Raw genomic sequence first — 13,381 nt, forward strand, 5'->3', positions numbered from 1 at the left:
GGTAGGCCTTTTGACAAGTATTTAACTAAACGAATCTACAGAGAATGGAGAGATTTTCAGATACTTTCCACAAGAACACCTCATCTTTAGAAAGAGATAGGAGCACAGAAACACACACACATACACAAAAGTTCTATTATTCAAAAATATGAGAAGACCTAAAATCCAGCCCACGCCACCATCGTCATGGTTGAACTGCTGAAAGCCTGGTTGGGACTGAAAAACCCTCGAGCAATTAAAGATGAGCATCGAATCCCAGGTCAGAAACCCGGAGTCGCTTTCAGTCTCAGTCTTATCGCGCGGCCCAGTTTCCAGAAACTGCGGAGAAAATGCGACCTCAGAGAGCCTGCTGATTCAACAGCCAACCACCCTCTTCACAGGTTTCAGGTCGGGCAGACCCTTGCACCTCGGAGGAGCTACCCGGAGTTCCCCCCATCCCTCCCCGGGAGAGCAGGTCAGGCCGGGGCCCTCCCTTCGGATGAGCCGCAGCCCGGCTCTCCACTGCCTCGATCCCCTGACCGGTCCACCAGGCCCTTGGAGTCCGGTGCACCAACCTGACCCGTGCCAGAAACACACGCTCCGAGTGCAACTTCACCTGCTCGAAGCCTGCCGCCTCTCCGGTACGTTAAACCCCCGACGAAGAAAATGGAGTCGTCGAACCGAGACTGGGAAAACGATCGTACGGACCCACCGCACGGCCCCTCGGCCGCCGCCACCACAGCGCCGCGGCGGCGTAAACGTGCTCCGTCACTTCCGGCTCTCTGTCACTGGCAGGGGGCGGGACGTTCCGTGCTGTCTTCTCTCACCGGTGTGGCGGGCGGGGGGGGGGGGCGAAGGGGGGAATGTTGGTTTTTTCCCTTGTTTTGGTCTCGCGGACTGTCCCCAAGTGCTTCAGGAAAGTAGCCGTTACACAGCTCCCTCTCCCTCACCCCGGAATAAAACGGGAGTCTCAAAAGCAACCCGGCCCAGAGTGCAAAAAGGAACCATAAACATTCAGAGGCGACGGTCTCTTCACTTCCTTCCTCTCCGTGGCTCCGCCTTCCGCTTCCGCTTCCGGGGAGGGGCCAGTCTTTCTTGGACGTTTAAGGGGCTCCGGGGATCCAGGGAGGATGGGTGTTGTGCCGTTTCTGTTGTTCGGTGGTTTGTGGAGCGCCGTGGGAGCGTCCAGCCCCGCCGTCGTGACTTGCGGGTCCGTGGTGAAGCTGCTCAATACCCGCCACAATGTCCGACTGCACTCACACGACGTGCGCTACGGCTCAGGTGCGGACGGACACCGACCAGCTTTGGGGTGGTGCCGGGAAGGCCTGCAGTGCTGTGGAGGGGGCGGGGCTGCAGAAAATCCGTAGGGCGTGGCCTCACAAAGTCGAGGGGTGCACTGGGGAGGTTGCTGTCCACGGGTGAGCTTCTGTTTGGTGGGCTTGCTGTGTTGTCTAACATTGTGTTACATAAGTACTTTACAATTTTTAACATTCTTTTGAGGTAGATACTACTAATGTGACTCAGTTTACAGGTGAGAAAACAGATATTGGTCAAAGCCTTGCAGCCACAGAATTGACAGAAACAGGTTTCTAGCCAGATCTATCCAGGTTCGAAACCTACCTTCCTCTGTTCTGGACCTCCACTATTTAGTGCTGTAGAGACAGACATAGAAAATGACAATGCTGACTTAAGAAGTCTTAAGGCTCCCAAGAGTTCATACTTTGAGTATGGTCCTTTGGTTTACACTTGCTTTATTTATTTATTTTCCAGGCAGTGTCTTACTCTATCTAGCCCGTAGTAACCTGGAACGCACTCCGTAGCCACAGGCTGGCCTCTAGCTCCTGGTTACCCTCCTGACTCAGCCTCTCAAGTGCTGGAAGTAAAATCATACACCACCATGCTCTGCTTTTTAAAAAGTTTTATTGCTGGGCATGCTGGCGCACGCCTTTAGTCCCAGCACTTGGGAGGCAGAGGCAGGAGGATTGCTGTGAGTTCGAGGCCACCCTGAGACTACAGAGTGAATTCCAGGTCAGCCTGGGCTAGAGCCAGACCCTACCTAAAAAAAAAAAAAAAAAAAAAAAAAAAAAAAAAGGTTATTTAGCCGGGCACAGTGGTGCATGCCTTTAATCCCAGCACTTGGGAGACTGAGGTAGGATCACCATGATTTCAATGCCTCTCTGAGACTACATAATGAATTCTGGGTCAGCCTAGACTAGAGTGAGACCCTGCCTCAAAAAAAGAAAAAAAAGAGTTTTTTTTAAAATTTATTTCAGGGTGGAAAGATGGCTCAGCAGTTAAAGGCACTTGCTTGCAAAACCTGATGGCCTGGGTTCAGTTCTCCAGCACCCAGGTAAAGCCAGATGCACAAAGTGGTGCATGTGTCTGGAATTCATTTGCAGAGGCAGGAGGCCTTCTCCAGTCTTCTCCTCATTCTCAAATAAATCATAAAATTTTATTTATTTGCACATGTGTGTGTGGGTGAGCCAGGGCCTCTTGATACTGCAAACACCAGACTCGTGAACCACTTTTTGCATCTGACACAGAGTATGGGTATGGTATGCCAGTGCCTCCTGCATCTGCATCTCTAAATGAACTCCAGATGCATGTGCCACCTTGTTCATTTGGCTTATGCAAGTACTGGAGACTAGAAGCTGGTTCCTTTGGCTTTGCTGGCAAGTGGCTTAATAATAAGCCATCTTTCTAGGCCCATCCCCCTTTTTGAGGTAGGGTCTCAGTGTAGCACAAGCTAACCTGTACCTTGCTTTATAGTCCTGGGCTGGCCTTAAACTCAAATAGAACCTCCTACTTGTGCCTTCCAAGTGCTGGAATTAAAGGTGTGCACCACTATGTCTGTCCTAAAAGCAGTTTTTCTTTCACATGTTTAATAATTGTTGACTCATTCATTCGGTGCAGTGCTCCTACTGTGTGCCAAGTATTGTCCTAGACAGAGGAGATACATCAGTGATTCGAACAATAATAATACTCAAATGCCAGGTATGGTGGCACTCATGAGTCTGAGGTATCAGGATTGTGTTTGAGGCCAACCTGGGTTACATAGTAGAAAGACTTTATCTAAAAACACTAAAAAGAATCTCAATAGCTGGATAATTAGCTGAGTGGTAAAGCACTTACCAAGCATAGAAAAGGTCCTGGCTTCTGTCTGCAAGCTGGGAACAGAGAGACTGAAAGAAAGTAAAGCTAAAAGCTGAGCTTAATAGTGCACGCCTTGAATCCCAGCTCTCAAGAGGCAGTGGAAGGTGAATCACTATGAGTTAAAGGCTACCCTGAGACTACATAGTGACTGCCAGGTCAGCCTGGGCTAGAGACCCTACCTTGAAGACGAAAAAAAAAAAGAAAAGAAAAGAAAAAACAGCAACAAGAAGAAAGTAAAGCAAGAAGCTAAGTATAAAAAGTGTAATAACTTGGATGACTAAGGGTACTATTTGCTAAGAGAGGAAGGAGTTCTGTGAAATGGACTAATCTGTGATTCATGATTCCTAAAACCTGTATGACCAGTTAAGTCCAGGTAATGTGTTGCTGTTGTTGTTTCGAGACAGGGTCTCAAGTGGTAGCCCAGACTGACCTGGAGCTCAGTCTGTAGCCCAAACTGGCTTCAAGAACTCACCACCACCCTAGTACTTCAGCCTCTCAAAGACTGGGATTAAAGGTGTGTGCCACCATGCTCAACCTCATTGGGATTTTTTAACAATCCCAGCAACCTTGTTGGGTGAACGTATACTATGTGTCAAGCTTATTACTTTTTTGGTTGTTGGTTGTTTTCTTGTTTTCAAGGTAGGGTCTCACTCTATCCTAGGGTGACCTGATACTTACTCTGTAGTCCCAGGCTGGCCTCAGACTCACAGACAGTGATCCTTCTACCTCTGTCTCCCCAGTGTTGGGATTAGAAAGGTTCCTCACCATGCCTGGCTTACTACATTTTAATATAATCTGGCTTCCTATTTTATTTTTTTGGTTTTTTGAGGTAGGGTCTCATTCTCACCTGGAATTTCCTCTGTAGTCTCAGGGTAGCCTTAAGCTCATGGTGCTCCTCCTACCTCTGCCTGGGATTAAACACTTGCACCATGCCTGGCTCTGGTTCCTTATTTTAGATTTACTGAATTAGAACAGCCTCTTCGTTTCAATTCTCAACAGTATTTCTTATGGACAGAGTTGGGAACCATGTTCAGTCTGGAGCTTAGAAAAGGGATCTTCAGGGGTTAGAGGAATGGCTCAGCAATTAAAGGTACTTGCTTGCAAAGGTTGGTGATGACCAGGATTTGTTTATTTATTTATTTTTATTTATTTTTTTCGAGGTAGGGTCTCACTCTAGCCCAGGCTGACCTGGAATTCACTATGGAGTCTCAGGGTAGCCTTGAACTCACAGCAATTCGCCTACCTCTGTCTCACGAGTGCTGGGATTAAAGGCGTGCGCCACCATGCCCAGCTCCAGGATTTGTTTACCTAGTACCTACATAAGTCCAAATGCACAAAGTGGTGCATGACTCTGAATTTTGTTTGCAGTGGCACGTGGCCCTGTAACATTCTCTCTCTTTAAATACATTTTTTTTTGTTTTGTTTTTGTTTTTCAAGGTAGGGCCTTACTGTGGCACAGGCTGACCTGGAATTAACTATGTAGTTTCCGGGTGTCCTTGAATTTATGGCAAACCTCCTACCTCTGCCTCCCAAGTGCTGGTATTAAAGGCATGCACCTCCATGCCCAGCTTTAAAATTTTTTTCTAAAAATATTTATTTATTTACAAGCAGAGGGAGATAGAAGAAAGACAGAGAGTGGGCACACCAGGGCCTCCAGCAGTGCATGTGCCACTGTGCATCTGGCTTTATATGGGTACTGGGGAATTGAACTCAGGTCATTAGGGTTTACAGGCAAGTGCCTTAACTGCTGAGCCATCTCTCCAGCCCTAAATAGATAAATTGAAAACAGAAAATGAAGGATGGGCTATTTCTTTCTTTCTTTTTTTTTTTTTGAAGCAAGGTCTCATTCTAGCCCAAGCTAACCTAGAAATAACTGTAGCCTAGGCTGGCCTCAGACTCAGTGATCATCCTACCTCAACTTTCCAAGTGTTGGGATTTGGAATTAAGAGTGAGCACCACTAAACCCAGCTTTTTTTGTTTGGTTGGTTTTTTGAGGTATGGTCTCATTCTAGTCCAGGCTGACCTGGGATTCATTATGTAGTCTCAGAGTAGCCTCAAACTCACAGTGATCCTCCTACTTCTGCCTCCCAAGTGCTGGGATTAAAGGTGTGCACCATCACACCTGGTTTGTAGTAATCTTACAGTTTTTGTTTTGCTTTGCTTTTGAGGCAGTTTCACTCTAGCCCAGGCTGACTTCAGCTTACTCTGCAGCCCAGGCTAGCCTCAAACTCGTGGCGATCCTCCTACCTCAGCCTCCTGAGATTCAAGGTGTGTGCTGCCCTACCAGGCTTGTTATTTTATTGTTTGTTTATTAGTTTTTCAAGGTAGGGTCTCACTCTAGCCCAGGCTGACCTGGAATTTATTTAGTAGTCTCAGGCTCATAACTCAAAGATTTGGCCTCAAGCGCTATCAGGCCACTTGTAGAGGAAAGGCCTTATCTTCCCCCATACCTTATCCCCTGGCCCTTTAAAAATCTCTAGTCTCCCACATTCATACACATCAGAGTGGCTGTCCCTCCAACAAAGAATAATCTGTGCTGGCTTTTTCTTTCCCTCCAAAAGCAAATAAATGCCTTTATTCATCAAGCCATCTCCCCAGCCTCTGATAGACTTTATTTTTTTTTAAGGTTAGGCTTTTTTTTTTTTATGGTAGATATTCTTAAGAATGCAGTGCATCATATAATAACTAAAAAATACAGTATATGAACACATTACTAATTTCATAAATATTTTTAGGTTGTTAAAGTAAATATTATATAGTATTTCCTTCCCATCATTCCATACTAGTTTTCTGACACAGGACCATAGGAAAAAAGAGGGTTTAGGTTGCGCTCCTTGGTTTTCTTGGTTTTGTTTTTGCAGGGTAGGGTCTCATTGTAGCCCAGGCTGACCTGGCACTGACTCAATACTAGGCTGGCCTTGAACTCGCAGCAATCCTCTGACCTCTGCCTCCTCAGAGCTGGGACTAAAGATGTGTGCCACCATACTGTCTGTTTTTCTTTCCCTCTGTGTGTATTTCGTATGTGTCGTGTGGTATGTTTGTTATGTGTGGTGTGTGTGTACAGATGTGCACACTGTTTGCATTGCGACTTGGGGAGAACTTTGGGTGTTCTCTATCAAAACCATGTACTTCCATGAGATGGGATCACTCCCTCAACTTGTATCTGCTGGATTTGGATTGTCCAGTCTCATCACCCACCAACAATGTTACAGATGTGCATGACCAAAGCCAGATTTTACTTTCATGGTTCCTGGTAAATTGAATTCTAGGGGTTTCAGGCACTTATGCTTAAGCTATAACCACTGAGCCATTTCCCTAGCTCTCTTGCCTTTCTTTTTTAACTGCAGGTAGTGGGCAGCAATCAGTAACAGGTGTAACCTCTGTGGATGACAGCAACAGTTACTGGAGGATACGAGGCAAGACTGCCACTGTGTGTGAGAGGGGAACCCCCATCAAATGTGGCCAGCCCATCCGGCTGACCCATGTCAACACTGGCCGAAACCTCCATAGCCACCATTTCACTTCACCTCTATCTGGAAACCAGGTGAGATGGCATCCAGTGGATCATTGCACCCTACATTGCTTAGTTGACTGGTTTTACTCTTTGGTTCTTTTTATTTTATTTATTTATTTATTTTGGTTTAACAAGGTAGGGTCTCTAGCCCAGGCTGACCTGGAGTTCACTATGTAGACTCAGGGTGGCCTCGAACTCACAGCAGTTCTCCTAGCTCTGCCCACTTTACCTCCAGACCAAATCAAGAAGTGGGGAGGAAAGACAGATTAAGTATACATTAACATTTTATAGGTTCTGATAAACACTACAAGGCCAGGTTTTCCAAACTTCAACAAAAGTTTTAGGATTATTTTGTTTTCCTAGTTTTTTGAGACAGGTTCTTATTGTGCTGGGCTGGTACTCAACCATGTAGCCCAGGTTGATTTCAAACTCTGAGTTTTCCTCCTCTCTTACCTTCCGAGTGTTGTGATTATAGGCATGGACCACCATGTCTGGCTAGGGTGATTATGATGATTATCATCATCATAATTTGTGTGTGCCTGTGTGTGATAAAAACTAATCACATTGAGAAAACAAATTAGATGTTGTGCTCCTATTTTTAGTTTTGTGATCAAACCCATGGCTCTGGTGCATGCTAATCTGTGTTCTGCCACTGGGCTATACTCCCAGACCCAATACCACTATTTTAAACTTTGAGTTTGCTGGGCGTGGTGGCGCATGCCTTTAATCCCAGCACTGGGGAGGCAGAGGTAGGAGGATTGCCTGAGACTTCATAGTGAAATCCAGGTCAGCCTGGGCTAGAGTGAAAAACTACGTCAAAAAAACAAAAAAAGCCAACTTTGAGTTTTCAGGAGATATAGGCCTGTCAGTGAAATGATTTTTTCCTTCCCTCTGGCTGCCTGCACCTGACAACAGAATTGTTTGTCTTTTCTTATCAGTAGACATATACTCTTCACAGTCCTGGAGGAGCTTGAGGTATGTTGGTCAAGGTGTTGATTGGCTGGTTTCTTTGAGGTCTCTCTCCTTGCCTTGTATACTTTTTTGATTTTCAGAGTAGGGCCTCACTCTAGCCCAGGCTGACTTGGAATTCACTATGTAATCACAGGGTAGCCTTGAACTCATGGTGATCCTCCTACCTCTGCCTCCCAAGTGCTGGGGTTAAATGCATATGCCACCACGCCTGGCTCATCTTGTTATTATCTATTACTTGTATATATGTATGTGTCTGCTATGTGTGGGCACATTTGTGGTACAATGTGCATATAGAGATTAGGGGACAACCTTAGGGTGTTAGTCCTCTCCTTAAACCTTGTTAGAGGTAAGGTCTCTCTGTTTTTTTGCTGCTGTGAGAGACAGACTAGCTGTCCCACAGACTTCAGGATTCTCCTGACTCTGCCTTTAATTGCTATAGGTACATGGGGTTACAGAGTATGCCACTTTGCTTTATGTGGGTGCTGGAGATATAAACTCTGAGCCTTGAACTGCTGAGCCATCTCCTCGGCCACATCTCTGTTTTCCCTTTTCATATCTTTTTTGTTTGTTTGTTTGGTTTTTCGAGGTAGGGTCTCACTCTAGCCCAGGCTGACCTGGAATTCACTATGGAGTCTTAGGGTGGCCTCGAACTCACAGCGATCCTCCTACCTCTGCCTCCCGAGTGCTGGGATTAAAGGCGTGCGCCACCATGCCTGGCCCTTTTCATATCTTAATAAGGCAGATTTGCTATAGTCAATGTAGCAATATTGATACATTATTACTAACTGATAGCCATAGGATATTCTAATTCCTTAGTTTTTACCTGATGTTCTTTTTCTATTCCAGGATACTGCATGACCTTGGTTATCATGTCTTATGAGGTTCCTCTTAGCTATGACAATCTCAAATTTTCCTTCTTTTTGATGATCTTGACAATTCTGAGGAGTGCCAGTCAGGTTTATTGTTTTTTGCCTTTTTCTTTCTTTCTTTTTTAGGTAGGGTTTCACTCTAACCCAGACTGACCTAACGTAGTTAGTCTCAGACTGGCCTCAAACTCAGTGATCCTCCTACCTCAACCTCCCAAGTGCTGGGATTAAAGGTGTGTGCCACCATGCTCTGCTTGCAATTTTTTTTTTTAAAGCTTTTATTTTCATTTTTATTTACTTATTACAGACAGAGAGAGGAGGAGAGAGGGAGAATGGGCATACCAGGGCTCTAGCTACTGCAAACGAACTGCAGATGCATGTGCCACTGGCTTACGTGGGATCTGGAGAATCGAACCTGGGTCCTTAGGCTTCACAGGCATTGCCTTAACCACTAAGCCATCTCTCCAGCCCAATTTTTTTTTTTTTTAATGAGAGAGAGAATAGATGTGTCAGGGCCTCCAGCTACTGCATTTGAAGTCCTGATGCAAGTGTAACCTTGCATGCTTGCATCACCTTGTGCATCTGGCTTATGTAGGACCTGGAGAGTCAATCATGGGTCCTTAGGCTTCACAGGCAAGCACCTTAGCTGCAAAGCCATCTCTCTAGCCAAATATTCCTTTTTGTTTGTGTGTTTGTTTTTTCAAGGTAGGGTGTCATTCTAGGCCAGGCTTACCTGGAAAGGACTCTGTAGTCCTAGGCTGGCCTCAAACTCACAGTGATACTCCTACCTTGCTTCCTGAATGCTGGGATTAAAAGTATGTGCCACCACATGCAACAGTGCTCACTTTTGGAATCTTTGTAATGTTTTTGTCATAATTAAACTGTTTATGAATTTTAAAAAACCAATTGGGAGGAAAACCACAGAAGTAAAGTGCCACTTTCTTTTATTTTTTGCACGTGTGTATACTGTATATGTTCTATGACTTCTCAGGATCTGTGTACCCTTCTGCTGTGAGCAGTCCTTGTTTCGTAGGCCCAAGGCCACTGAGAAGGGTCAAGGGCAGACCTTAGAGGAGGGCAGCTTGAGTAGCGGTACATGTCCTTCTGAAGTTCTGAGAAGGTAGGAAGGCTGCACACCTGTGTGCTCAGAAAACAAGAGCCCCGCGGGCCTCTGGTCCATGCTGACGGAGATCACCGCATGAAAGCAGCTCCGCGCGGATGGAACCAGCAGTCTGCAGGCCAACTCCCCCCCGAGTTAAAACGACCTGGTTATGTGTATGGAGGCCAGAGGACAACCTTGTGTGTCCTCCTGAGTTGCTCTGCCATGTTGTTTTCTTGAGATGAGACCTCTCTGAACCCAGACAGTTTTTGTCACACTGGCTTGCCAATGAGCCCCAGTGATTCTTCTTTCTCCATCTCTTGCAAGACTGGGGTTATAGGCAGGCTCTAATGTTTGCACAGAATGTGCTCTTACTCACTGAGCCATCTACCCAGCCTTGAAAGTGCCATTTTGTTTTCTTTCTGTCTTCCTTCCTTCTTTTCCTCCTTTTTTCGAGGTAGGGTCTCACTCTAGCCCAGGAGGCTGACCTGGAGTTCACTATGCAGTCTCAAACTCCACAATCCTACTTCTACCTCCTGAGTACTGGGATTAAAGAAAGATGTGAGCCACCATGCCTGACTGAAAGTGCCATTTCTTTTTTTATTTTTATTTTTATTTTTTGTATTGTGTTCATTTTTATTTATTGAGAGCAACAGACAGAGAGAGAAAGAGGCAGAGAGAGAGAGAAAAAATGGGCACACCAGGGCCTCCAGCTACTGCAAATGAACTCCAGGTGCATGCGCCCCCTTGTGCATCTGGCTAATGTGGGTCCTGGGGAATTGAGCCTTGAACTGGGGTCCTTAGGCTTCACAGTAAGCTCTTAACTGCTGAACCACCTCTCCAGCCCGAAAGTACCATTTCTATCCTATCCCACCAAAAATGCATTATAAGGGCTATAGAGATGGTTTAGCAATTACAATGCTTGCTAGCAAAGCCTAAGGACCCAGTTCGATTCCCTAATAACCACGTAAAGCCAGACGCACAAAGTGGCGCATGCATCTGGAATTCGTTTGCAGTGGCTTGAGGCCCTGGCATGCTTATTCTCTGTATATGCCTCTTTCTCCTTTTCTCAAATAAATAAAAGAATGAATTCCATTTTCATGATTGATGATGCTGATGTTGACCTAGCTCACCTGGCTGAAGTAGTGCTCTTTCCATTCTGTACTCTATGGGAAGAAGTCACTGTGTTCATACCACACTTAAGCCATTAAGGATCTTAAAAATCTTAAAAAAAATTTAAATTATTTGTTTGCAAGCAGAGAGAGAGAGAGAAAGAGAGAAAGAGAAAGAGAATAGGGGTATCAGGGCCTCTTGCCACCCTAAATAAATTCCAGATGTGTGTGCCACTTTATGCGTCTGGCTTTGCGTGGGTACTAGGGAATCAAACCAGGTAATTAGGCTTTGCAAGCAAGCAACCTTAATCACTGATCCATCTCTCAAGCCCCTAAATCTTTTCTTTTTTTTTTTTTAGTTTTTCGAGGTAGGGTCTCACTCTAGCCCAGGCTGACCTGGAATTCACTACGGAGTCTCAGGGTGGCCTTGAACTCACGGCGATCCTCCTACCTCTGCCTCCCGAGTGCTGGGATTAAAGGTGTGCGCCACCACACCCGGCTTAAATCTTTTCTTTTGAGGCAGGGTTTCATATAGGCCAAGGCCCTCAGTGACTCACTGTTTAGCTGTACATGACCCTGCCTCTGCTCCCCAGTGCTGAGATTATAAACATGTACCATCACTCCCTGTGCCACATATTTGCTTGTTTATTATCTAAAATTATATAGTTATGAGTATGTATTTAAGTTACACATTTCTGAAATACTTGTCCTTTTTTGTTGTGTGTGTGTCAAATGTATGCTGTGTGTGCACATACGATATATGCATGTATGTGCACACATCCCATGTGCAGAGGCCAGAGGAGGACACGAGGTGCCCAGCTGCTCTTCCACCTTACTTCCTTAAGAACCTATCACTGTACCTGGATCTTGCCATTTTTCAGTTAGACTGGCTAACCAGGAACCACATCAATCCTCCTGTCTGTACTCTTCTCAGCGCTGGAGCCAAAAACACATGAGCAGCAGTGTCTGGCTGTTTTTGTTTGTTTTATTTTTTTGAGTTAGGGTCTCACTGTATCCCAGGCTGACCTGGAATTCACTATGTAGTCTTAGGCTGGCTTCCATCCTCCTACCTCTGTCTCCCAAGTGCTGGGATTAAAGGTGTATGCCACCATGCCCAGCTCAATTTCTCCTTTCTTTTATTTTGTTTGTTTAAGAGGAAAAGAGGCAGATAATGGGTGCACCACAGACTCCAGCCGCTGTAAACAAACACCACACTCATGCACCACCTTGTGCATCTGGTTCACATGGGTCCTGGGTAATTGAACCTGGGTCCTTTGGCTTTGTAGACAAGTACCTTAACCGCTAAGCCATCTCTCCAACCCAGTTCCTCCATTCTTAAACCCTGAATGTCAGCCATGCTAATGTTGGAACCTTCTGTGTCTTGCAGGAAGTGAGTGCTTTTGGTGAGGAAGGTGAAGGTGATTACCTGGATGACTGGACAGTGCTCTGTAACGGGCCCTACTGGGTGAGAGATGGTGAGGTGCGGTTCAAACATTCTTCAACTGAAGTACTACTGTCTGTCACAGGAGAGCAGTATGGTCGACCCATCAGTGGACAAAAAGAGGTACATGGTATGGCCCAACCAAGTCAGAACAATTACTGGAAGGCTATGGAAGGCATCTTCATGAAGCCCAGTGAGTTGTTGAAGGCAGAAGTTCATCATGTAGAACTCTGACTCTAGATGCCTGAGTCACTGTCACCACACAGTGTTGATAGAAGTGTCATGCTGCTTCACCTGGGGATCCCTGCACCATGTTCCCTGGGCAGTGGCCAGGTCCCCACTGAGACGAAGATGCACACTAGAAACATGGCCTGCATTTGGAACCTGTAGCCCTTCACACTTGAATTGGTTCATCTTCCAGATTTGGATCAGTTCTCGTAGAGGACTTGTTTGTGAAGACACGGGTGCTTTTTATTCATACTGATAAAGGACTTCTTTGAAGTTAGCTGGGAAATGTTCCTCCTCAGGAGCTTGGCTTCATGGATTGCTAATGTTTGTGACTTTCCCCCTAATTTTTTTCATCCAAAATGATAAAGAAAAATAATTTTACCATTGGTCATTGTGTTGTCATTTATTGGGTGGGCAATATTGTGATCTGCTTAACCCTTAGTCCATGAGACTTTTTCAATCTTCAATCTTGGAAATCTTCAGTGTGGGTCTTTAAGAGGTTTACTTAAATACAAACCTTTACTTATTTATTTGAGAGAGAAAAAGAGGCAGAGAGAGGGAGAGAGAATGGTCACGCCAAGGTCTCCAGCCACTGCAAACAAACTCTAGACATATACATCTAGCTAACGTGGGTCCTGCGTAATCAAGTTGAACCTGGGTCCTTTAGCTTTGCAGGCACATGCCTTAACCGCTAAGCCATCCCTTCAGCCCTATTTTTGTTTTTTTGAGGTAGGGTCTCACTCTAGCCCAGTCTGACTTGGCATTCACTATTTAATCTCTGCCTCCTGAGTGCTGGGATTAAAGGCGTGTGCCACCACACCTAGCTAATACCTCATCATTATTAGAGTTTTGACTATGGCCAGAGACTTTCAGAAAGTACAGTAATGAGCAGTTAATGAAATATCTTACTCTGGATCTGTTATATCATATGAGAAGGAAAGGATTAGGATTTAGGAAGAAAATCCTGGGGTTGGGGAGGCCTGGGGAGATGGCTTACTGATTACGCCACTTACCTGC

The 13,381-nt window shown here is 45.5% G+C and overlaps 2 protein-coding genes across 4 annotated transcripts in view; one reads left to right on the forward strand and one right to left on the reverse strand.

The window, feature by feature from the left end:
• Nucleotides 1-745, reverse strand: part of Supt6h (SPT6 homolog, histone chaperone and transcription elongation factor) — a 39,600-nt gene extending 38,855 nt beyond the window's left edge. The window contains exon 1 of one of the 2 annotated variants that reach the window (XM_004664615.2): nucleotides 596-745. The gene's annotated coding sequence lies outside the window, so the exon portion shown is untranslated. Of the gene's footprint in view, nucleotides 1-554; nucleotides 572-595 lie in introns of those variants that run through there. The other variant, XM_045157980.1, reaches the window with a different exon arrangement.
• A 307-nt stretch (nucleotides 746-1,052) lies between these two features.
• Sdf2 (stromal cell derived factor 2) lies at nucleotides 1,053-12,745 on the forward strand. Of its 2 annotated transcripts, XM_045157981.1 has the most exons (4): nucleotides 1,053-1,260; nucleotides 6,480-6,676; nucleotides 12,083-12,113; nucleotides 12,222-12,745. In XM_045157981.1, exons 1-4 carry the CDS (start codon nucleotides 1,110-1,112, stop codon nucleotides 12,368-12,370), a joined length of 528 nt encoding a protein of 175 aa, XP_045013916.1. In that variant the 5' UTR covers nucleotides 1,053-1,109; the 3' UTR covers nucleotides 12,371-12,745. The 2 variants fall into 2 exon arrangements, with proteins under 2 accessions (XP_045013916.1, XP_004664671.1); XM_004664614.2 differs by having other exon boundaries at nucleotides 1,055-1,260; nucleotides 12,083-12,745.
• Nucleotides 12,746-13,381: the final 636 nt, after the last annotated feature.

Source organism: Jaculus jaculus, chromosome 9 (genome assembly GCF_020740685.1).
Source record: "Jaculus jaculus isolate mJacJac1 chromosome 9, mJacJac1.mat.Y.cur, whole genome shotgun sequence".
In the NCBI taxonomy this organism is placed as follows: domain Eukaryota; kingdom Metazoa; phylum Chordata; class Mammalia; order Rodentia; family Dipodidae; genus Jaculus; species Jaculus jaculus.

Bases quoted from the DNA above. Each gene is read 5' to 3' on its own strand.
- Sdf2 (XM_004664614.2), top strand. From the start codon at position 1,110: ATGGGTGTTGTGCCGTTTCTGTTGTTCGGTGGTTTGTGGAGCGCCGTG. The intron at 1,261-6,479 runs GTGCGGACGGAC...TTTTAACTGCAG, and splicing joins CGACGTGCGCTACGGCTCAG to GTAGTGGGCAGCAATCAGTA. The intron at 6,677-12,082 runs GTGAGATGGCAT...TGTGTCTTGCAG, and splicing joins CACCTCTATCTGGAAACCAG to GAAGTGAGTGCTTTTGGTGA.